This window comes from Sciurus vulgaris (genome assembly GCF_902686455.1).
Source record: "Sciurus vulgaris genome assembly, chromosome: 11".
Taxonomy (NCBI): domain Eukaryota; kingdom Metazoa; phylum Chordata; class Mammalia; order Rodentia; family Sciuridae; genus Sciurus; species Sciurus vulgaris.
In genome coordinates, this window is record NC_136472.1 from 6,724,721 (window position 1) to 6,742,024 (window position 17,304).

General features: G+C 39.6%; 1 protein-coding gene and 1 long non-coding RNA gene across 3 annotated transcripts in view; one reads left to right on the forward strand and one right to left on the reverse strand.

The window, feature by feature from the left end:
* LOC306639416 overlaps positions 1-17,304 on the reverse strand; it is a 43,760-nt gene that overhangs the window by 19,195 nt on the left and 7,261 nt on the right. The gene's annotated exons all lie outside the window — the stretch shown is intronic.
* LOC306639947 (large ribosomal subunit protein uL23-like) lies at positions 14,879-15,409 on the forward strand. The gene has a single exon (XM_079103633.1). The coding sequence runs from the start codon at positions 14,889-14,891 to the stop codon at positions 15,354-15,356; it is 468 nt and encodes a 155-aa protein (XP_078959759.1). The 5' UTR covers positions 14,879-14,888; the 3' UTR covers positions 15,357-15,409.

Below are 17,304 nucleotides of genomic sequence, written 5' to 3' on the forward strand. Positions count from 1 at the left end.
ATCCTAAGGTCCAGACAGATCTGCATATGCAGAAAGTATCTCTTCTTCCTGTATCTGGGGGCTATCTGGATCCAAAGCAGGGCTGAGACAAGTCTCAACTTGCAGGATCAGCTCAAATATGGCCATCTGAGGGGCTCTGGGCGGGAACTGGCTGGAGCCAGGAACAATACTTAGGGGACTCTGGGTCAAGGCATGACACGGAGAATGGAATCAGTAGGCTCACGTATGGCGTTACCTGCACATCACCATACTGGGGTGGGCAGAGATGGCATATTCACTCCTTGGAAACGGGCCTAAAGAGAGACTAAGAGCTTTTCAGCATTCATGTTATTGAGTATGGACCATGTTGCAGGTACTTTAAATGTGTTATTTTAATCTTCCTAAAAAGTTTTCCAGTAGGGCTGGGGTTTTGACTTAGTGGCAGAGCATTTGCCTAGCACTCATGGGGCACTAGGTTCTATCCCCAGCGCCACATAAAACTAAATAAATCAAAAAGAAAAAAAAGAAAAAAAAAATCTCCCAGTAGATTCTACATAGAGGGAATTTGAAGCTCAAAGAAGTTCAGGCATCCAAAAGCATACAGTAGGTAAGTTATGTAGAGACCAGGGGCCACATGCAGCAGGCTCTTCCAATTGACACCATGTCCCCTGCCCAGATGCTAAGCCCCTACTATGTGCCAGGCACCAAAGGTCCATGTGGGTGTTACTGATGCTGAGGAGACAGACAAAACCAACATGGAAATTAATTATGATGGTGGTAAGCAATTTAGAACAAGGGTCAGAGGGGTCAGAGGGGGTGGTAAGAAAATGCCAGGGTGCTATTTGGAAGGGTTGAGCAGCAAAGGCCTCTGGTAAGTTGGCAGGCAGTAAGGGACAAGGTTGGTACCTGTTAGTGTTCCAGAACATTAAGTAGAGAGTTCCATGGCAGGAGCATTTCCAGCTTTGTTCAAGGAATATTATGGATGCTGGTGCAGCCTGGGCTGAAGGGATGGGAGTGAGGAATGAGGCCAGACAGATGTTAGGCCAGACCCATGAAGCCCTGCAAGCCATGATAAGAAATCTGGACTTTATTCTGAGTGTGTGTGTGGGGGGGTCACTGGAGGGGTTTAAGCAATGACATTATTGAATTTATGACTGCAGTTGTGGGTAGAGAACAGACTGTGGAGCTGGGAGAAAAGAGGGACCAAGACATTCAGGAGGCTGCTGGAGTCCTCCTGGTGAGAGATGTCTGTGATCTGGACCAGGGTGGGACGGTGGAGATGATAAGAAGTGGCCAGATTGTGTATTTTGAAGGGAGAACTGACTGACATGGCTTACTGATCTTGACTGTGGATCTGAGGGACAGGAACCAAGGATAACTGCACAGGTTTTGGAGTAGGTAAATGGAAAGACAGAGTTCCCATTAGTAAGATGGGAAGGATGTGAGAAAGGGTAGGGAATCAAGAATTCAGATTTAGACATGTTGGATTTGAAGTGTCTGTGATACATTCCAATGGAGGTGAGAATAGGTAGAGGGCCTGTGAGTCTGGCATTCTGGGGAGATATTACTTTGGGGATCTTTCAGATGGCATTTAAAGTCAAAGGGTGCATAAGATTACCAGAGTGAGAGTAGACAGAGATGAGAAGAGGTCCAAGGACAGCCCTGTGGCCTCCTATGCCCAGAGCCAAGGAGAAGTGGGCCAGGAGTAGAGGAGACAGAGGGAGGAGTGATTGGTAAGACAAGATCAGAAGTGGAGGGCTGGCAGGCCTGGGCCTGAGAGGCTGGTAAAGTCAGCCTGTTGGGTTCAGCTGTGCAGAGGGCACAGAGACCTTGATGAGAGCAGTTTGTGGAGTGGCAGCTGAAGTGGAAACAGGGAATGTGCCAATGCCAATATTCTTTCAGGGGCTTTTTATCGTACAGGGAACAGGGACCTGGAATGGTAGCTAGAGAGGATGTGGGATCAAGGGGGGAATTTGTTAGTTGCTTTGTATTTTGTTTTAGATGGAGTGATACTGCAGCACAATAGCACCATGAAGAGAGTGGTCCAACAGGGAGGGGAGTAGATGCTGTAGAATACAGGGCATCAATTATATGAGGTCTTCATGAAGGTCAGGAGGGCAGGAACTAGTACATGAGGAGGAGGGCAGCCTTCAGGGAGGCCGAGAATGTGGAAGTAGATGCAGGGAGGGGGACATTTGGGAGGAGGAAATATCAGAGAAGCAGATGTTTACCGAGAGCCTGGCACTGCTGGGAGGGATGTTTGCTAAGCATCTGCCCCTACCATCTGCTGTGCTGAACACTGCACACATGTATCTAGTTGCGTCCTCATCAGGTAAGTATTATCTGTGTTTAACACATAAGGAAACTGAGGCTGAGACAAAACATGCCTTGCTCAATCAGTAAACACAGGGGCCAAAATTCACAGCCAGCCTGTCTTCCCACCCAGTCACCCCACACCTGCATTCCAGATGCTTAGGATGGTGTTGACAAGATAAGGCCTACATATGGGGCAAGTTAAAATCCCATGTAGTACAAGCACTGCCCCAGGCAGCCTAAGAGCGCTACAGACACCACACTGAGTTTTTGGAAGGAGAGAGCAGTATGGGATGGCCCTGGGATGGCCCTCCTGCAGAAGCTTTGGCACTGGTATTACTCCTCCTTCACCTCACCTGCATGCAGCCCTGTACCTGAAGCATCCCTGCTTCTGGGACCCACCCACTGCAGGATGAATGCAGATGCTCCACTATGAATATTCTATGAATAGTTCTGTGTCTTATCTTTAAAATCTGCCAATTTTGCATTCCTCTCTGTGATGTGTCCAGAGCAGTTGTTTTAAGATAAATAGATGAAATTCTTTATTATGAAGTACGGTGAACACTCCAGTAAAACAAGTATGAGTGGCCTAGGACTGGCTTCAGATGCTCTGGACACACCTGCTGTCACAGCCTGGCTCAGTCTGAGAAACACTGCAGAAACACAAAGCAGAGCAGCTACTCAAAAGGAAATGAGAGGCAGCCAGTCCTTGAAAGGTGAGGAAGAGTAGGCAGGCAAAGGATGGCATTCTAGCTGGAAGGACTGGCTGGGCAAAGCCACAGAAGGGTTGGCATGTATGGCTGGGGGTGAGGGGTACCGTGTGCAGCATGCCCTCTTTGAGGACCAGCACTAGCATCTGAGTGCTATGTATGCCCAGCATTGGTGCATTCTGTCCTCACAGCCACCCAGGAAATGACTATACAATTCCTTATACAGTGGTTTTAAAGAGGAAACTCAGGGGGCTGGGGCTGGGGCTCAGTGGTAAAGCTCTTGCCTCACATGCATGAGGCACTAGATCCTAAGTACCACATAAAAATAAATAAATAAATAAATAAAATAAAGGTATTGTGTCCATCTACAACTAAAAATATTTTTTTAAAGAAAGAGGAAACAGGCACAGAGAAGTTAAATTGTCGTCCAGGGTCACACAGCATGTGGATCTGCACTCTTAAAACACGTGGAATAGGGCTGGGGATGTAGCTCAGTTGGTAGAGTGCCTGCCTTGCATGCTCAAGGCCTTGGGTTCAATCCCCAGCATCACAAAAAAAAAAAACAAAAAAAAAAAAACACGTGGAATAATTCCAGTGAGGCACGCTGTGGCCAAAAAGAGGCTCTTGAGCCTAAGGCTAAGGAACTTAGACTCTATCTATAATGATGTGAACGTCTGAAGCTTTGAAGGGGCAAGATTGATGAGATAACAGGAATCATCCTGGAAAATCTGTATGGTCAGGTAGGAAAGGGAGACTAGAAGATTTGGTGTGGGTGTGGGGGACTGCTCCAGCAGGAAGACATGATGGGAAGCTATTTATTATTAAAGACATGGGGTGCTGAGATCCTGGATTAGCAGATACCCTGGGAAGAACAAAGAACTATAAAAGATGTTGCAAGAGGTTGGTATCTGGGAAGGGAAGAATGGGTAGGAGGCATCAGGTGTGACTCAGGCTTTGGGCTTGGGTGGGTGAGAGAACACTGATGTTGTGGACAGAAAGATGGAAACTGGGAGTGGGAAGATGGGCACGACTTTATACACAGTTAGCTTGAGATGATGGCAGGACACCCACATGGAAACAGCTGGTATGTGATGTAAACACAGAGCCCCCGACCAGCAGATGGTGGCATCCAGGGCAGGGACAGATCACCTGTACAGAGGGGACCTATGAACCCAGCAGTATGAGGGAATAAAGAAAGTCAGGAAGAGGTAGATAAGACCAAGGATGGTGCTTAGGAAAGTCTTCTCTAGAAGGTGAAGAAGATCCAACGAAATATTAAAAACAATGGAAACAATTACACCGTCGTTTTGTGGCTATCTTAGACTCAAAACACTGCACCCTTTTAACACCACATTCACTGGGAGAGAGGGTCTTCTACCTGCCTATGGTGGGGATCCCGGAAGAGGAAGTTCCAGGACATACTTCTTCTAGAAGACCTGACTCCTCTTTCACCAGGCAGTGCCCCACCCTGGGACAAAGGGCACCTTGTCAAGAGGACAGGTTTCACAACAGCCCAAATATGATGAATCCAGTATAAACATAATCAGGGCACACATTCATTCATTTAACAAGTGCACATAGGCACCTTAGTGTAAACTACATGTGGAATAAAGTCCACCCCTCAGTATATGAAAAGATGCTCAGCTTGACTGGCAAAACCTCAGATGTCATACTCTGTTGGCAAGGCTTGGAGGAAACAGATGGGAGTACAAAATGATACAATCTTCGGGGAGGAACTTGGTAGTACAAATACAATGACAGTTAGCCTAAGCAACTTAGTGAGACCCCGTCTCAAAATTTAAAAAATAAAAAAGGGCTGGGGATGTCAGTCCGAGGTAAAGTACCCTTGGGTTCAACTGTTAGTACAAACAAAAATAACAATTTTTTTAAAAGCTGGAGAAGAGAAGCAGAGGAGGGAGGAAAAAGAGACAAGGAGGTAGGAAGGGGACCAAACAGCCCCTCCACATCAATAGCCCAACAGCCCAATAGAGTGAGACCGAAATAGATAGAAGAGGGCCTGGTATGGGTAGGAGGCATCAGGTGTGACTCAGACTTTGGGCTTGGGTGGGTGAGAGAACACTGATGTTGTGGACAGAAAGATGGAAACTGGGAAGGGGAAGATGGGCACAACTTTATACACACTTAGCTTGAGATGATGGCAGGACACCCACATGGAAACAGCTGGTATGTGATGTAAACACAAAGCCTCAGCCTCCCAAGTCCCTGGGATTACAGGCATGTACCACCATGCCTGGCTCTTCTACTTTAAAAAATATTTTTTGGTACTGGGGATCCAACCCAGGGCCTTGTATATGCTTGGCAGGCAGTGCTCTACCAGTGCTCTACCAGGGGTTGTGGCTCAGTGGCAGAGGGCTTGTATAGCATGTGTGAGGCCCTGAATTCACTTCTCAGCACTACATATAAATAAGTAAATTAATAAAATAAAGGTTCATTGACAACAAAAAAAATATTTAAACAAAAAAAGAGCTGAGGGCTGGGATTGTGGCTCAGTGGTAGAGCACTTGCCCAGCATGTATGAGGCACTGGGTTTGATTCTCAGCAAGGCATATAAATAAATTAATAAAAATAAAGGTCTATTAACATTTAAAAAAATTTTAAAAACAACAAAAAAGAGCTAAGGGTGTAGCTTGGTGGTAGAGCACCCCTGGGTCCAATCCCCAGTGTTAAAAAAAAAAAAGTTGATAGAAGGGGTTTATGCCCCAGGCCCCAGTGGGTCTACCATTTTACATTCTCATCTGTATAGTGTGAAAGTTAGCAGCCTTATATCCTCACTGACACTTGCTGTTATCAGTCTTATGTTCCAATCATTCTTGTGAGTGTGAAAGTATCTCATCATGGCTTTAATTTGTATTTTCCTAACAATGATCATCTTTTCATGGACTTATTTGTCATTCATATATTTCCTCTGGAGAAGTGCCTTTACAATTTTTTTTTTTAAGCAGGGAGTACCAGGAATTATACCCAGGGGCACTCTTTCTAATACCAAGTCACATCCCAAGTAATTTTTATTTTTTATTTTGAGACAGGGTCTCACTAAGTAGTCCAGATTGTCTTTGAACTTGGGATCTTCCTGCCTCAGCCTTCCCATTTGTTGGGATTATAGGTGTGTACCATTATGCCCTGCAACAAGTCATTTGGACATTTTTCTCTTTTCCTTTTCTTTCCCTTTTTCTTTTGGATGCAGGTCTAAGTATGTTGCCCAGATTAGTTTGGAAACCCTGGCCTCAGCCTCCTGAGTAGCTGGGGCAACAGGCTGTGCCACTTTACACAGCTTATTTTTGGCCATTTTTACATCAAGTTGTTTGGCTTCTTACTGAGTATAAGAGTTCTTTATACATTCTGCATATACAATTTTTGTAAAATATTTCTATTGTGAATACTTTCTTCCAGTTTGTAGATTTCATTTTTATTTTCTTAACAGTGTAATGTCTTTTGAAGATTTAAAGTTTCAAATTTTTATGAAATCCAATTTATCAATTTTAAAATTTTTTTTTTCAAAAAGTCAACTTTTGGCTTTTCTAATTTTCTTTATTCTTTGTATATTTTCTATTTCATGAACAGGTACTGCTCAAGATTTGAGAATTTTTTTACATTTTTAGTATGGATATGTGGTTCCAGCACCATCTGTTCAAAGACTTCTTTTGCCAACTTAATTACCTGGGCACCTCCATAAAAAATCAACTGGACAGTTGAGCCCAGTGACACATACCTGTAATCCCATCAACTCAGGAGGTTGAGGCAGGAGGATTGCACATTTGAGGTCAGTCTCAGCAACTTGACAAGACCCTTAACAATTCAGCCAGACCCTGTCTCAAAATAAAAAATAAAATGGACTGGGGATATAGCTCAGTGGTAAAGTACACCTGACTTCAATACTCCGTTATCCTGCCCCCAAAATCATTTGGCCATCTAAGTGTGAGACTATTGCTAAACTATGTTCTATATCATTGATAACTTGTCTACCCTTATTTCAAAGTCATATTATCTTAATTAATGTGGCTTCATAAAAAAGCTTTCAATCAATCTTCCAATTTTGTCTTTTAAAAATTGTTTTCTTGCTCTTCTAGATCCTTGATATATCCCATAAAATTTTATAATCTGCTTGCTAACTTCAAAAATTGCTTGGATTTTTTTCCCCCTGGTGCTGGGGATCAAACCCAGGGCATTGGGCATGTTAGGCAAGCACTCAACCACTGAGTTACATCCCCAGTCCAAACTGTTTGGATTTTTATTGGAATTATATTTATTAATCAACATGTCAAATTTAGATATAACTGATATTTTAATGACATTGATTCTTCCAACCCATGAACATGGTATACTTCTGCATGCATTTGGTCTTCTTTATCTTCTTTAATTTTCTCAGCAATATTTTCTAATTTTAAATATAGAAGTCTTGCTTGTCTTTGGTGAAATTTATTCCTAAGAGCCAGGCCTGGTGGTGTGCACCTATAGTCCCAGCTGAGGCTGAGGGGGGGAAATTACTAGAGCCCAGGAGGTCAAGATCAGCCCAGGCAACATAGTGAAATCCACATCTTAAAAAAAAAAAATATATATATATATATATATATATATATATATTTCTTTCCCTGGGCATGGCAGTGCATGCCTATAATTCCAGCAGCTCAGGAGGATGAGGCAGGAGGATCACAAGTTCAAAATCAGGCTTGGCAAATGAGCGAGGCCCTCAGCAACATAGTGAGATCCTGTCACTAAATAAAATATAAAAAGGGCCAGGGATGTGGCTCAGTGGTTAAGTGCCCCTGGGTTCAAGCCCCTGTAAAAAAAAAAAAAAAAAGGTGTCATTTGCTTGGGAGTAGTGGCTCATGCCTATAATCCCAGCTACTTGGAAAACTGAGGCAGGAGGATCTTGAGTTCAAGGCCAAGCTGGGCAGGACAGTGAGACTGTCTCAAAAAAAAAAAGATTTTTTTTCCTAGGAGTTTTTAATGAATTAAAGTTGCATTTATTTGACTAAGCCAGTGAAGTTACTAAGTGGTTCAAAAAGAATTATGTTATGATAAGATGATACTTAGATAACAGTGCTACTGTTTGTTCACCAGAATTGCTACCACCAATCTGTGGTCTGTATATGAATACATGTAGATAGGATGTCTGCCTACACAGAAGCAGGGCACAGAAGGTGGTAAAATTTAATACAAGATGCCCATGTAAGTGTACATCAAAATCATACAAAAACTGTTTTTTCTGGAAGAGCAGCAACCGTAGAAAATGAATGTGAATATATTCTCCAAGGAAATCTGTGTCAAAAAACAAAACAAGGGGCTGTGGCTGTGGCTCAGTGGTAGAGCACTTGCTTAGCATTTGTGAGGCCTGGCTTCGATCCCCAGCACCACATAAAAATAAAATAAAGGTATTATATCCACCTACAACTAAAATAGCTATTTATTTATTATTATTTTTTTTCTCATTTGAGCGGCCGGGGATTTGAACCGCGGTCCTTGTGCATGCTAGGCGAGCGCTCTCCAAAAGGAGCTATCACCTACAACTAAAATAAAAAAAAAAAAAAATTAAAAAAAAAAAAAAAAGAAAAAAGAAACAAGGGCTGGGGAGATAGCTCAGTTGGTAGAGTGCTTGCCTTGCAAGCACAAGGCCCTGGGTTCAATCCCCAGCACCGCAAAAAAAAAAAAAAAATTTAAAACAGCAAAACAGCTGTCCATCACTATGAAAGACTTCTAAAGAGTTAATTATAAACACTGGTCAACTCCTATGGACTACCTCTGTGTTACTGCCTATAATCTATGCTGTAATATTTTGAAATTTCATGTGTCAATTTTTCTTTTCTGTTTTTCTTTTTTTTCTTTTAAAGTTTTTTCCCACTATTTGAAATTATCGGTATTATTTTTTACAGTTCACTATACTATGCATTTCACCTTTACATTATTTCCAATACTGAAGATTGTGTAAAAACTTTGAGAGTTATAATTTTCTTAATGCATTTTTTGCAAATTTGACTCCTTGAAAGTGCACTATCAAGACACTGACTTCATGTGCATGCAATGTGTATGTGTATAAAAATGTTGAAATTTCCTCAATGAAGAGACATTCTTTTTGTACATCTGAATTTGTGAAAGATAAAATTTCTTGGGATCAGTTGTTTGGGCTACTATATGTGCAAAAGCGACCCACTGCAGTTATTGGTTGCGCTCATCAAAAGACTTAAGGCTGTCTACATAATATTTTGGTATTTCAAATAGCTACGGTTATACAGCTGGGCATTTAAATTTACCAACCACAGTGGTATGTGTTTATACATTTCACTTTCTGACATCTTTCTTTTTTTAAACAATATGGAAAGTTTCAGAATTTGCATGTCATCCTTGCACAGTGGCCCTGCTGCTGATATTCTCTGTATCATTCCAATTTTAACATACATGCTGCCAAAATGAGCATGAGATGTTTCTTTATGAATACAGTTTGCTCATAATGGTTAGACCCACATAATAGCCCAGTGTACCTGAGTGTTTATCCTTGCAAAAATATGTATGCTATCATTGCCTATTTTACTGTGTCAAGCAGCCTATGAAGTGCTCTGCCAGGTTTTTATGTTCTTCAAATCCTCTTTTTTTTTTAATTTTTTAAAATATACTTTTTAGTTGTAGGTGGACACAATACCTTTATCTTATTTTTATGTGTGCATAGGATCGAACCCAAGGCCTCATACATGCTAGGTGAGTGCTCTGCCACAGAGCCACAACTCCAGCCCCTCAAATCCTGTCATTTGGGATTATGAAGTTTGAGAGTGTGGCCCAACCTTCCTTCACATACGAGATAGGTAATTTTCCCCTTTTACTCTGTTAATGTCCTATATCACATCTAATGATGTTAACCAGTTAGCTAACCTTCTGTTATTGGGTTGGTCATTGTCTTTTCTTATTGTTGGATTTTATTTGCTGGATCTGGAGTTTTCCATGTCAGAAGAGTTTTAAATTACAAATTCAGCTTCTTTAGTAGCTACAGGAATATTCAGAGTTTATATCTTCTATGACACTACTCGCAAGTTGTTTTTTAATAACTTGTTCATTTTGTTCAAGTTCTCTACTTTGTTGTCATAAAGTTTTTTTATACTTCTTAACTTTTTCTTTTCTTTTTCTTTTTTTTTTTTTTTTTTTTTGGTACTGGGGACTGAACCCAGGGGCACTCGACCACTGAGCCACATCCCCAGCCCTGTTTTGTATTTTATTTAGAGACAGGGTCTCACTGAGTTGCTTAGTGCCTCGCTGTTGCTGAGGCTGGCATTGAACTTGAGATCCTCCTCTCTCAGCCTCCCAAGCTGCTGGGATTACAGGCGTACACCACTGTGCCTAGCTCCTTCATAACATGTTAGAATCTAAAAATCTATGGTGATATCACTCTTTCACTTCTGATAATTGGTAATTTATAGTTTCTTTCTTTTTTACTTAATCAATCTTGCTAGAGATTTATCAATTTTATTAATTTTTTCCAAGAACTAATTCTTGTCTTTGTAATTTTCTTTTTATGTATTTTCTATTTCCTTGATTTCTGCTTGTTATTATTTCCTTCCTTTGCGTTTAACTTGTTCTTTTCCTAACTTATTCTTGAGAGATCCACATAATATAAAATTCGCCTTTTTAAGTAGTATAATTTAGTTTTTTTAGTATATTCACTATGTTGTACAGCAACTGCTACTATTCGATTCTGGAACATTTCCATAGCCCCAGAAAGAAACCCTATACCTACTGGCAGTCAGTCACAATTCCCTACGGTAACCAATAATCTGCTTCCTCTTTTATGGCTTTGCCCATTCTGAATATTTTATATAAATGGAATCATACAATCTGTGACCTTTTATGTCTGGCTTCTTTCACTTACAAGATTTTCAAAGTTCATTTGTGTTGTAGTATGTAACTATTTCATTTCTTTTGATGGTTACATAGTATTCCTTTGTATGAATATACCATATTTTGTTCATCCGTTCATCTGCCAAAGGAAACTTGGATTATTTTCACTTTTTAGCTACTATAATTGCACGGCAGTGAACATTTGAGCACAAGTTTTTGTATGAACACGTTTTGGGGTATATATTTAATAGAACTACTGAGTCGTATTATAATTCTGTTTAACTTTTTTTTTTTTTTTTTTTGGTACAGGGATTGAACCCAGAGGCATTTAACCACTGAGTCACATCTCCAACCCTTTATATATATATATTTTGGGACAGTGTCTCATTACGTTGCTTAGGGCCTTGCTGAGGCTGGCTTTAAACTCATCATCCTCTTGCCTTAGCCTCCTGAGCAGTTGGGATTACAGGTGTAATCCCACCACACCTGGCTCTGTTTAACTTTTTGAGCAACTGTGATACTTTTTCTCTCTCAAGGTAGAAACATAAAATACTGATTTAAACTCTTCTCTTTCCTTCTGATTCAGTCATTTAAAGTTATGTAGTCCTCTGAACACTTCTTTAGCCGTGCCATACAAATTTTGATATGCTGTGCTTTTATTACCTCTCATTTTGATTGTTTTGTTTTTTGATTTTATAGTACGACGGACTGAACCCAGAAGTGCTTCACCACTGAGCTATATCCCAGCCCCTTTTTATTTTTTATTTTGTAACAGGTCTTGCTATAAACTGCCAAGACAAGCCTCACACTTGCCATCCTCCTGCCTCAATCTACCAAATTACTGCAATTACCTCCTGAGTTACTGGGATTACAGGTGTGTGCCACTGTGCCCAGTTTACCTTTTTCAGTTTGAAACATTTTTTCATTTCATTTTTTTTATTGATTCATTAGTTATAGAGAACTATATTCTTTAATTTCTAAACATTTAGGGATTTTTCCAGATATAGTTATTATTATTCACCTCTAATTTCATTTCATTAGGATCAGAATATATTCTTTGAGATTCTTTTTTTTTTTTTTTTCAGTACTGGGGATTAAACCCAAGGCCCTCATTCATGCTATGCAAGCACTCTACCACTGAGCTACTTCCCCTGCCCTGAGATTGTAATTTTTCAACATGTATTGAGACTTATTTTATGGCCCAGGATATAACCTAATATGAAGCTATGCTTGAATATTATTTGTCCTGAATTATATTAAAGCTTGATCCCCAATGCAGCAAAGTTGGGAGGGATCTGGGTCATGGGAGCAGAGTCATAAATGAGTGAATGCCTTTTTTATGAGTAAGGTTTTGCTCTTGTTCTTACAGAACTGGGTTAGCTACTGCAAGAGGGGGTTTTTATAAAGTGAATTGGATTCCTTGACTCTTGCTAGTTTCCCCTCTCCTCACATGACCTCTTTTGCACATGGCAGCTTTTTGCCATGATTTGAAGTTGCACAAAGTTCTCATCAGAAGCCAAGCAGATGCTGCCACTTTCTCAGCCTCCTAAACCATAAAGAGCTAAATAAACCTCCTTCCTTTATAAGTTACCCAGTCCCCATGTTCTATTACTACTACTAGTACTACTACTATTATATTCTATTATATTATATTATATATTATTATTTTATTTTGTTATTATTATATTATTTTATTTCTCATTAAGTTGCTTAGGGCCTCAGCCTCCCCATGCACTGGGACTACAGGTGTGCACCACCATGCTTGGGACTCAGGTGTTCTATTACAGCAACAGAAAACAGACTAAAACATTTTGCTAATGTTCCATGTGTGCTTGAAACAAATGTTCATCCTGCAGTTATTAGTTGGAGTTGTTTACTGTCAATTATATCGACATGGTTGATAATACTGTTCATATTTTCTCTATCGTACTGCCTTTTTGTCTAGGTGTTCTCTCGGTTTCTAATTAGGGGGGTTTGAAATATCTGGCTACAATTGTGCATCTATTTTTCCCTTTAATTTGTCAGTTTTTATAGCTCTGTAAATAGGATTGTATCTTTCTGTTCAATGTCTCTTTATCTCTGCTAATTTTCTTTGTTTTAAAGTTTACTTGGTCTCATGTAATATAGCCAACCAGAATTCTTATGTTTTCTATTTGCATAATACATCCTTTTAGTTTCTGTGTACATTAAAAGTATGTTTCTTTTAGATATATATCAGGTCTTGATTTGGCTTGGGATGTAGCTCAGTAAAGCACCACTGGGTTCAATCTCCAGTACCACTCTACAAAATTACTTAGTTTGAGGTATTCTGTTATATCAGCACAAAACAAAGAAAGGTTACCACAACAAAGAATCACAGATTAAGTGCCTTAAACAACAGAGATTAATATTCTTACAATTCTGGAGGCTGGAAATCTGAGATGTTTGCAGGGTTGATTCCTTTTGAGGACCCAGAAGAAAAGGACCTAATCAAAAGTTTCTTATTTGGCCTATAAACTGCCATCTTTTTTTTTTTTTTTTAATTATTTAAACAAATGGGATACATGTTGTTTCTCTATTTGTACATGGAGTCAAGGCATACCATTTGTGTAATCATAAATTTACATAGGGCAATGTTGTTTGATTCATTCTGTTATTTTTTTTCCCTTCACCCCCACCCCTCCCATCCCTAAACTGCCATCTTTATATCCTCTTTCCTCTGTACATGTCTGTGTTCAAATTTTCTCTTTTCTTGAGAGCATCAGTCATCTGGATTTAGGACTCACCTAATGAGCTAATTTTCACTTAATACCTCTGTAAAGACTCCACCTCCAAACACAGGTAGTTTAATATATTTCATTTGTGTGTGGGGGGGCGCTGTGGACAGAACCCAGGGCCTTGTGCGGGCTAAGCATGCACTCTACCACTGCACTACACTCCTAAACCCTAACATATACATTTTTGAGGAGGGACACAATTTAGCCCATAAGCCTATCAGTTTGCACTGTTCTATTTGTTCCACATGGTTTTTGTTCTCTGTGGTTTTCCTGCCTTCTTTTGAGAAACTGACTATAAACAATTTGTTTACATATAATTTGACAGTTAACACATATACAATTACATATTGAACATATAAAATATAGAATATATAGAATATAATTAGTATTACATTTGATTTCCTCTATTTGCTTTTTAGCTATACCACTTTTTATTATAGTTGCTCTAGAAATTATAATATACATCACTAATTTGCCAGTCTATCTGCGCTTCTTGACATTTCACAAACATAAAAATAGCATACAATTTTATTAACTCCCCACTCTGTGCAATTATTATATATTTATTCCTCCATATGTCATGAACCGTATCTTACAATAATAGTAGTTTTGCTATAAACAGTCATTTGTCTCCTGTGAGAATTAAAAGTAGGGAAAAAACTATTCTTTTTATCCAGGTAATATCATTTTTGTGGCTCTTCATTCCTTCCAATAGATCCACATTTTCAAATTTCCTTTCAGCCTAAATAACTTCCTTTGTATTTCTCATAGAGTGGGTCTGCTTTTAAGTTTTCTGAAAATGTCTTTATTTCTCTTTATTTTGAAAGATATTTTTGAAAGATATTTTCATTGGACATAGATTTCTAGATTGAAATTCTTTTTCTATCAGCACTCTGAAGGTGTGATTCCACTGTTCTTGGCCCTTTCTTCTGCCAAGTTTTCTCCAATTTTAAGTCCATCCAATGGATTTTTATCTCAGATACTGCCCTTTTCAATACTGGAATTTTTTGGTTATCGATCACAGTTTCAATTTCTCTGCTGAGATTCCCCATTAAGACCACCATGTTTTCCTTTAAACCCTTAAACGTATTTATAGTAGCTACTTTAAATTACTATGTCCACTAATTTCAATATCTGGGACATCTCAGGGTATATTTCCATTGACTGCTTTTTTTCTTAAGGGTAAAATTTTCCTCTTTCCTTGACTAACTAGTAATTTTATTAGTATAGCTAGAGTTGTCTAGATAATACTTTCTTTTAAAGAATACTGAGGACCCTTTTCACCAAGATGGCGCCGAAAGCTAAGAAGGAAGCTCCTGCCTATCCCAAAGTTGAAGCAAAAGCAAAAGCTTTGAAGGCCAAGAAGGCAGTGCTGAAGGGTGTCCACAGCCATAAAAAGAAGATCCGCACATCACCAACCTTCCGGCGACCCAAGACGTTGTGGCTCCAGAGGCAGCCCAAATATCCTCAGAAGAGCGCCCCCAGGAGAAACAAGTTTGACCACTATGCCATCATTAAGTTCCCCCTGACCACTGAGTCAGCCATGAAGAAGACTGAAGACAACAACACACTTGTGTTCATTGTGGATGTCAAGGCCAACAAACACCAGATCAAACAAGCTGTAAAGAAGCTCTATGACATTGATGTGGCCAAGGTTAACACCCTGATTAGGCCTGATGGAGAGAAGAAGGCGTACGTTTGCCTAGCTCCTGATTATGATGCTTTGGATGTTGCCAACAAAATTGGGATCATCTAAACAGAGTCCAGCTGTCTAATTCTAAATATACCCCCTTTTTTTTTCAACCTAAAGAAAAAAAGAATATTGAGTTCTGGGGGCTGGGGAAATAGCTCAGGGGGTAGAGTGCTTGCCTTGTAAGCACAAGGCCCTGGGTTGATCCCCAGCACCACACACACAAAAAAATTGAGTTCTGTTCTGGCAGGCAATGCATGCCTAGCAATTCTCCTTGATCTTATTTTTAAGACTTTGTCTTAAGCATATTTAGAATAATTCTCACACTATAGAAGGGATTAGTAAAGAGCTGACCCCTGTAAAAAACCAATTAGAACCAGGCATGGTGGCACACGCCTGTAATCCCAGCGGCTCAGGAGGCTGAGGCAGGAAAATCACAAGTTCAAAGTCAGCCTCAGCAAAAGCAAGTTGTTAAGCATCTCAGTGACACCCTTCTCTAAATGAAATTTTTAAAAAGGGCTGGGGATGTGGCTCAGTGGCCAAGTGACCAAAAAAAAAAAGAATTGGTTTTTTCAGTTGGGTGTGGTAGCACACACCTATAATCCAGCAACTTGGGAGGCTGAGACAGGAGGATTTCAAGTTCAAGACCATTCTCAGCAATTTAGGGAGATCCTAAGAAACTTAGTAAGACCCTGCCTCAAAATAAAAATAAATAAATAAAAAGGGCTACAAATGTGGCTCAGTGGTTAAGTGACCCTGGGTTTGATCCCTGGTACCAAAAACAAAACAAAAAGTTTCTTTTTATTCTCTGTCCATCATAAAGAATGCAATAAAATCCTAGTAGCAATGAGCATACCCACAGCAACCTGGATTTTAGTTTCTACATATCTTTTCCCACTTAAAGAAACTAGGGATCTTTGACAAAAAGACTTGGGACCAGTTTAAAGGAGCTCTTATTGGCCAGATATAAGAAAATTTGAGCATCAAAAAGAATAATGAGCTGGGCACCGTGGTAACACACCTGTAATCCCAGCAATTTCAGAAGCTGAAACAGAAGGCTCTCAAGTTTGAGGCCTGGCAAGATGCAAACTCAAAAGAGAATAAAAAGGGCTGGAGATGTAGATTAGTAGAATCAGCGCTCCTGGTTCAATCCCCAGCAAAACACACACACACACACACACACACACACACACACACACACAATTGCAATGACATAGCACACTGAACAAAAAAAAGAACAGATGACTGTTAATTCTGAAAAAGAGGGCAAGGGAAAGTTATTTTTTACTGAATAATAATAACATAGTAAATGCATAATAAATGTAGAGAAAATGACTATTTATTTATTTATGTAGGTACTGTGAATCTAACCCAGGGGTCCTTTACCACTGAGCCACATCCCCAGCCCTTTTTTATGTTTTTATTCTGAGACAGGATCTCATGAAATTGCTGAGGGGAAAGAATGACATAATTTAAATAATACAATGAAATAAATAATTTAGGTAAAGATTATCATCTGATGCTAAAATCAATGGTTTAAGGTTGGAGTTATAGCTCAGTGGTAGAGGGCTTGCCTAGCATGTATGAGACCCTGGGTTCCATTCCCAACATCAGGAAAAATAAATAAATAAATAAAGTCAATGGTTGATGATTGTTGGGGAACAGGATATTCATATGGTCTCAAATCACCATCCAATAAATTACTTAATATTACAAAGGTATGAGGGTTCTCTCACAGACACAATCTTACCTCAGTAATTAAAGTTAGTATCACTAACAATAGCAAAAGCAACATTATATGACTAAAGTAATGCAACAAAAGGAAGAACGTGTTATATTCTATTCCTGCGTGGTGTTCTTATAGTAGTGGGCAGTATTCATGCAAAAAGGCTCAACCTGATTTACCCATTAGGAAACATTCAGACAAACACAAATTGAGGGATAACCTATAAGACAGCTAGTCTGGAGTCTTAAAAAATGTCAATATCATGAAAAACAAAGATGCAGAGAGACT

Coding starts and splice junctions, on each gene's coding strand:
- LOC306639947 (XM_079103633.1), top strand. CDS start 14,889: ATGGCGCCGAAAGCTAAGAAGGAAGCTCCTGCCTATCCCAAAGTTGAA.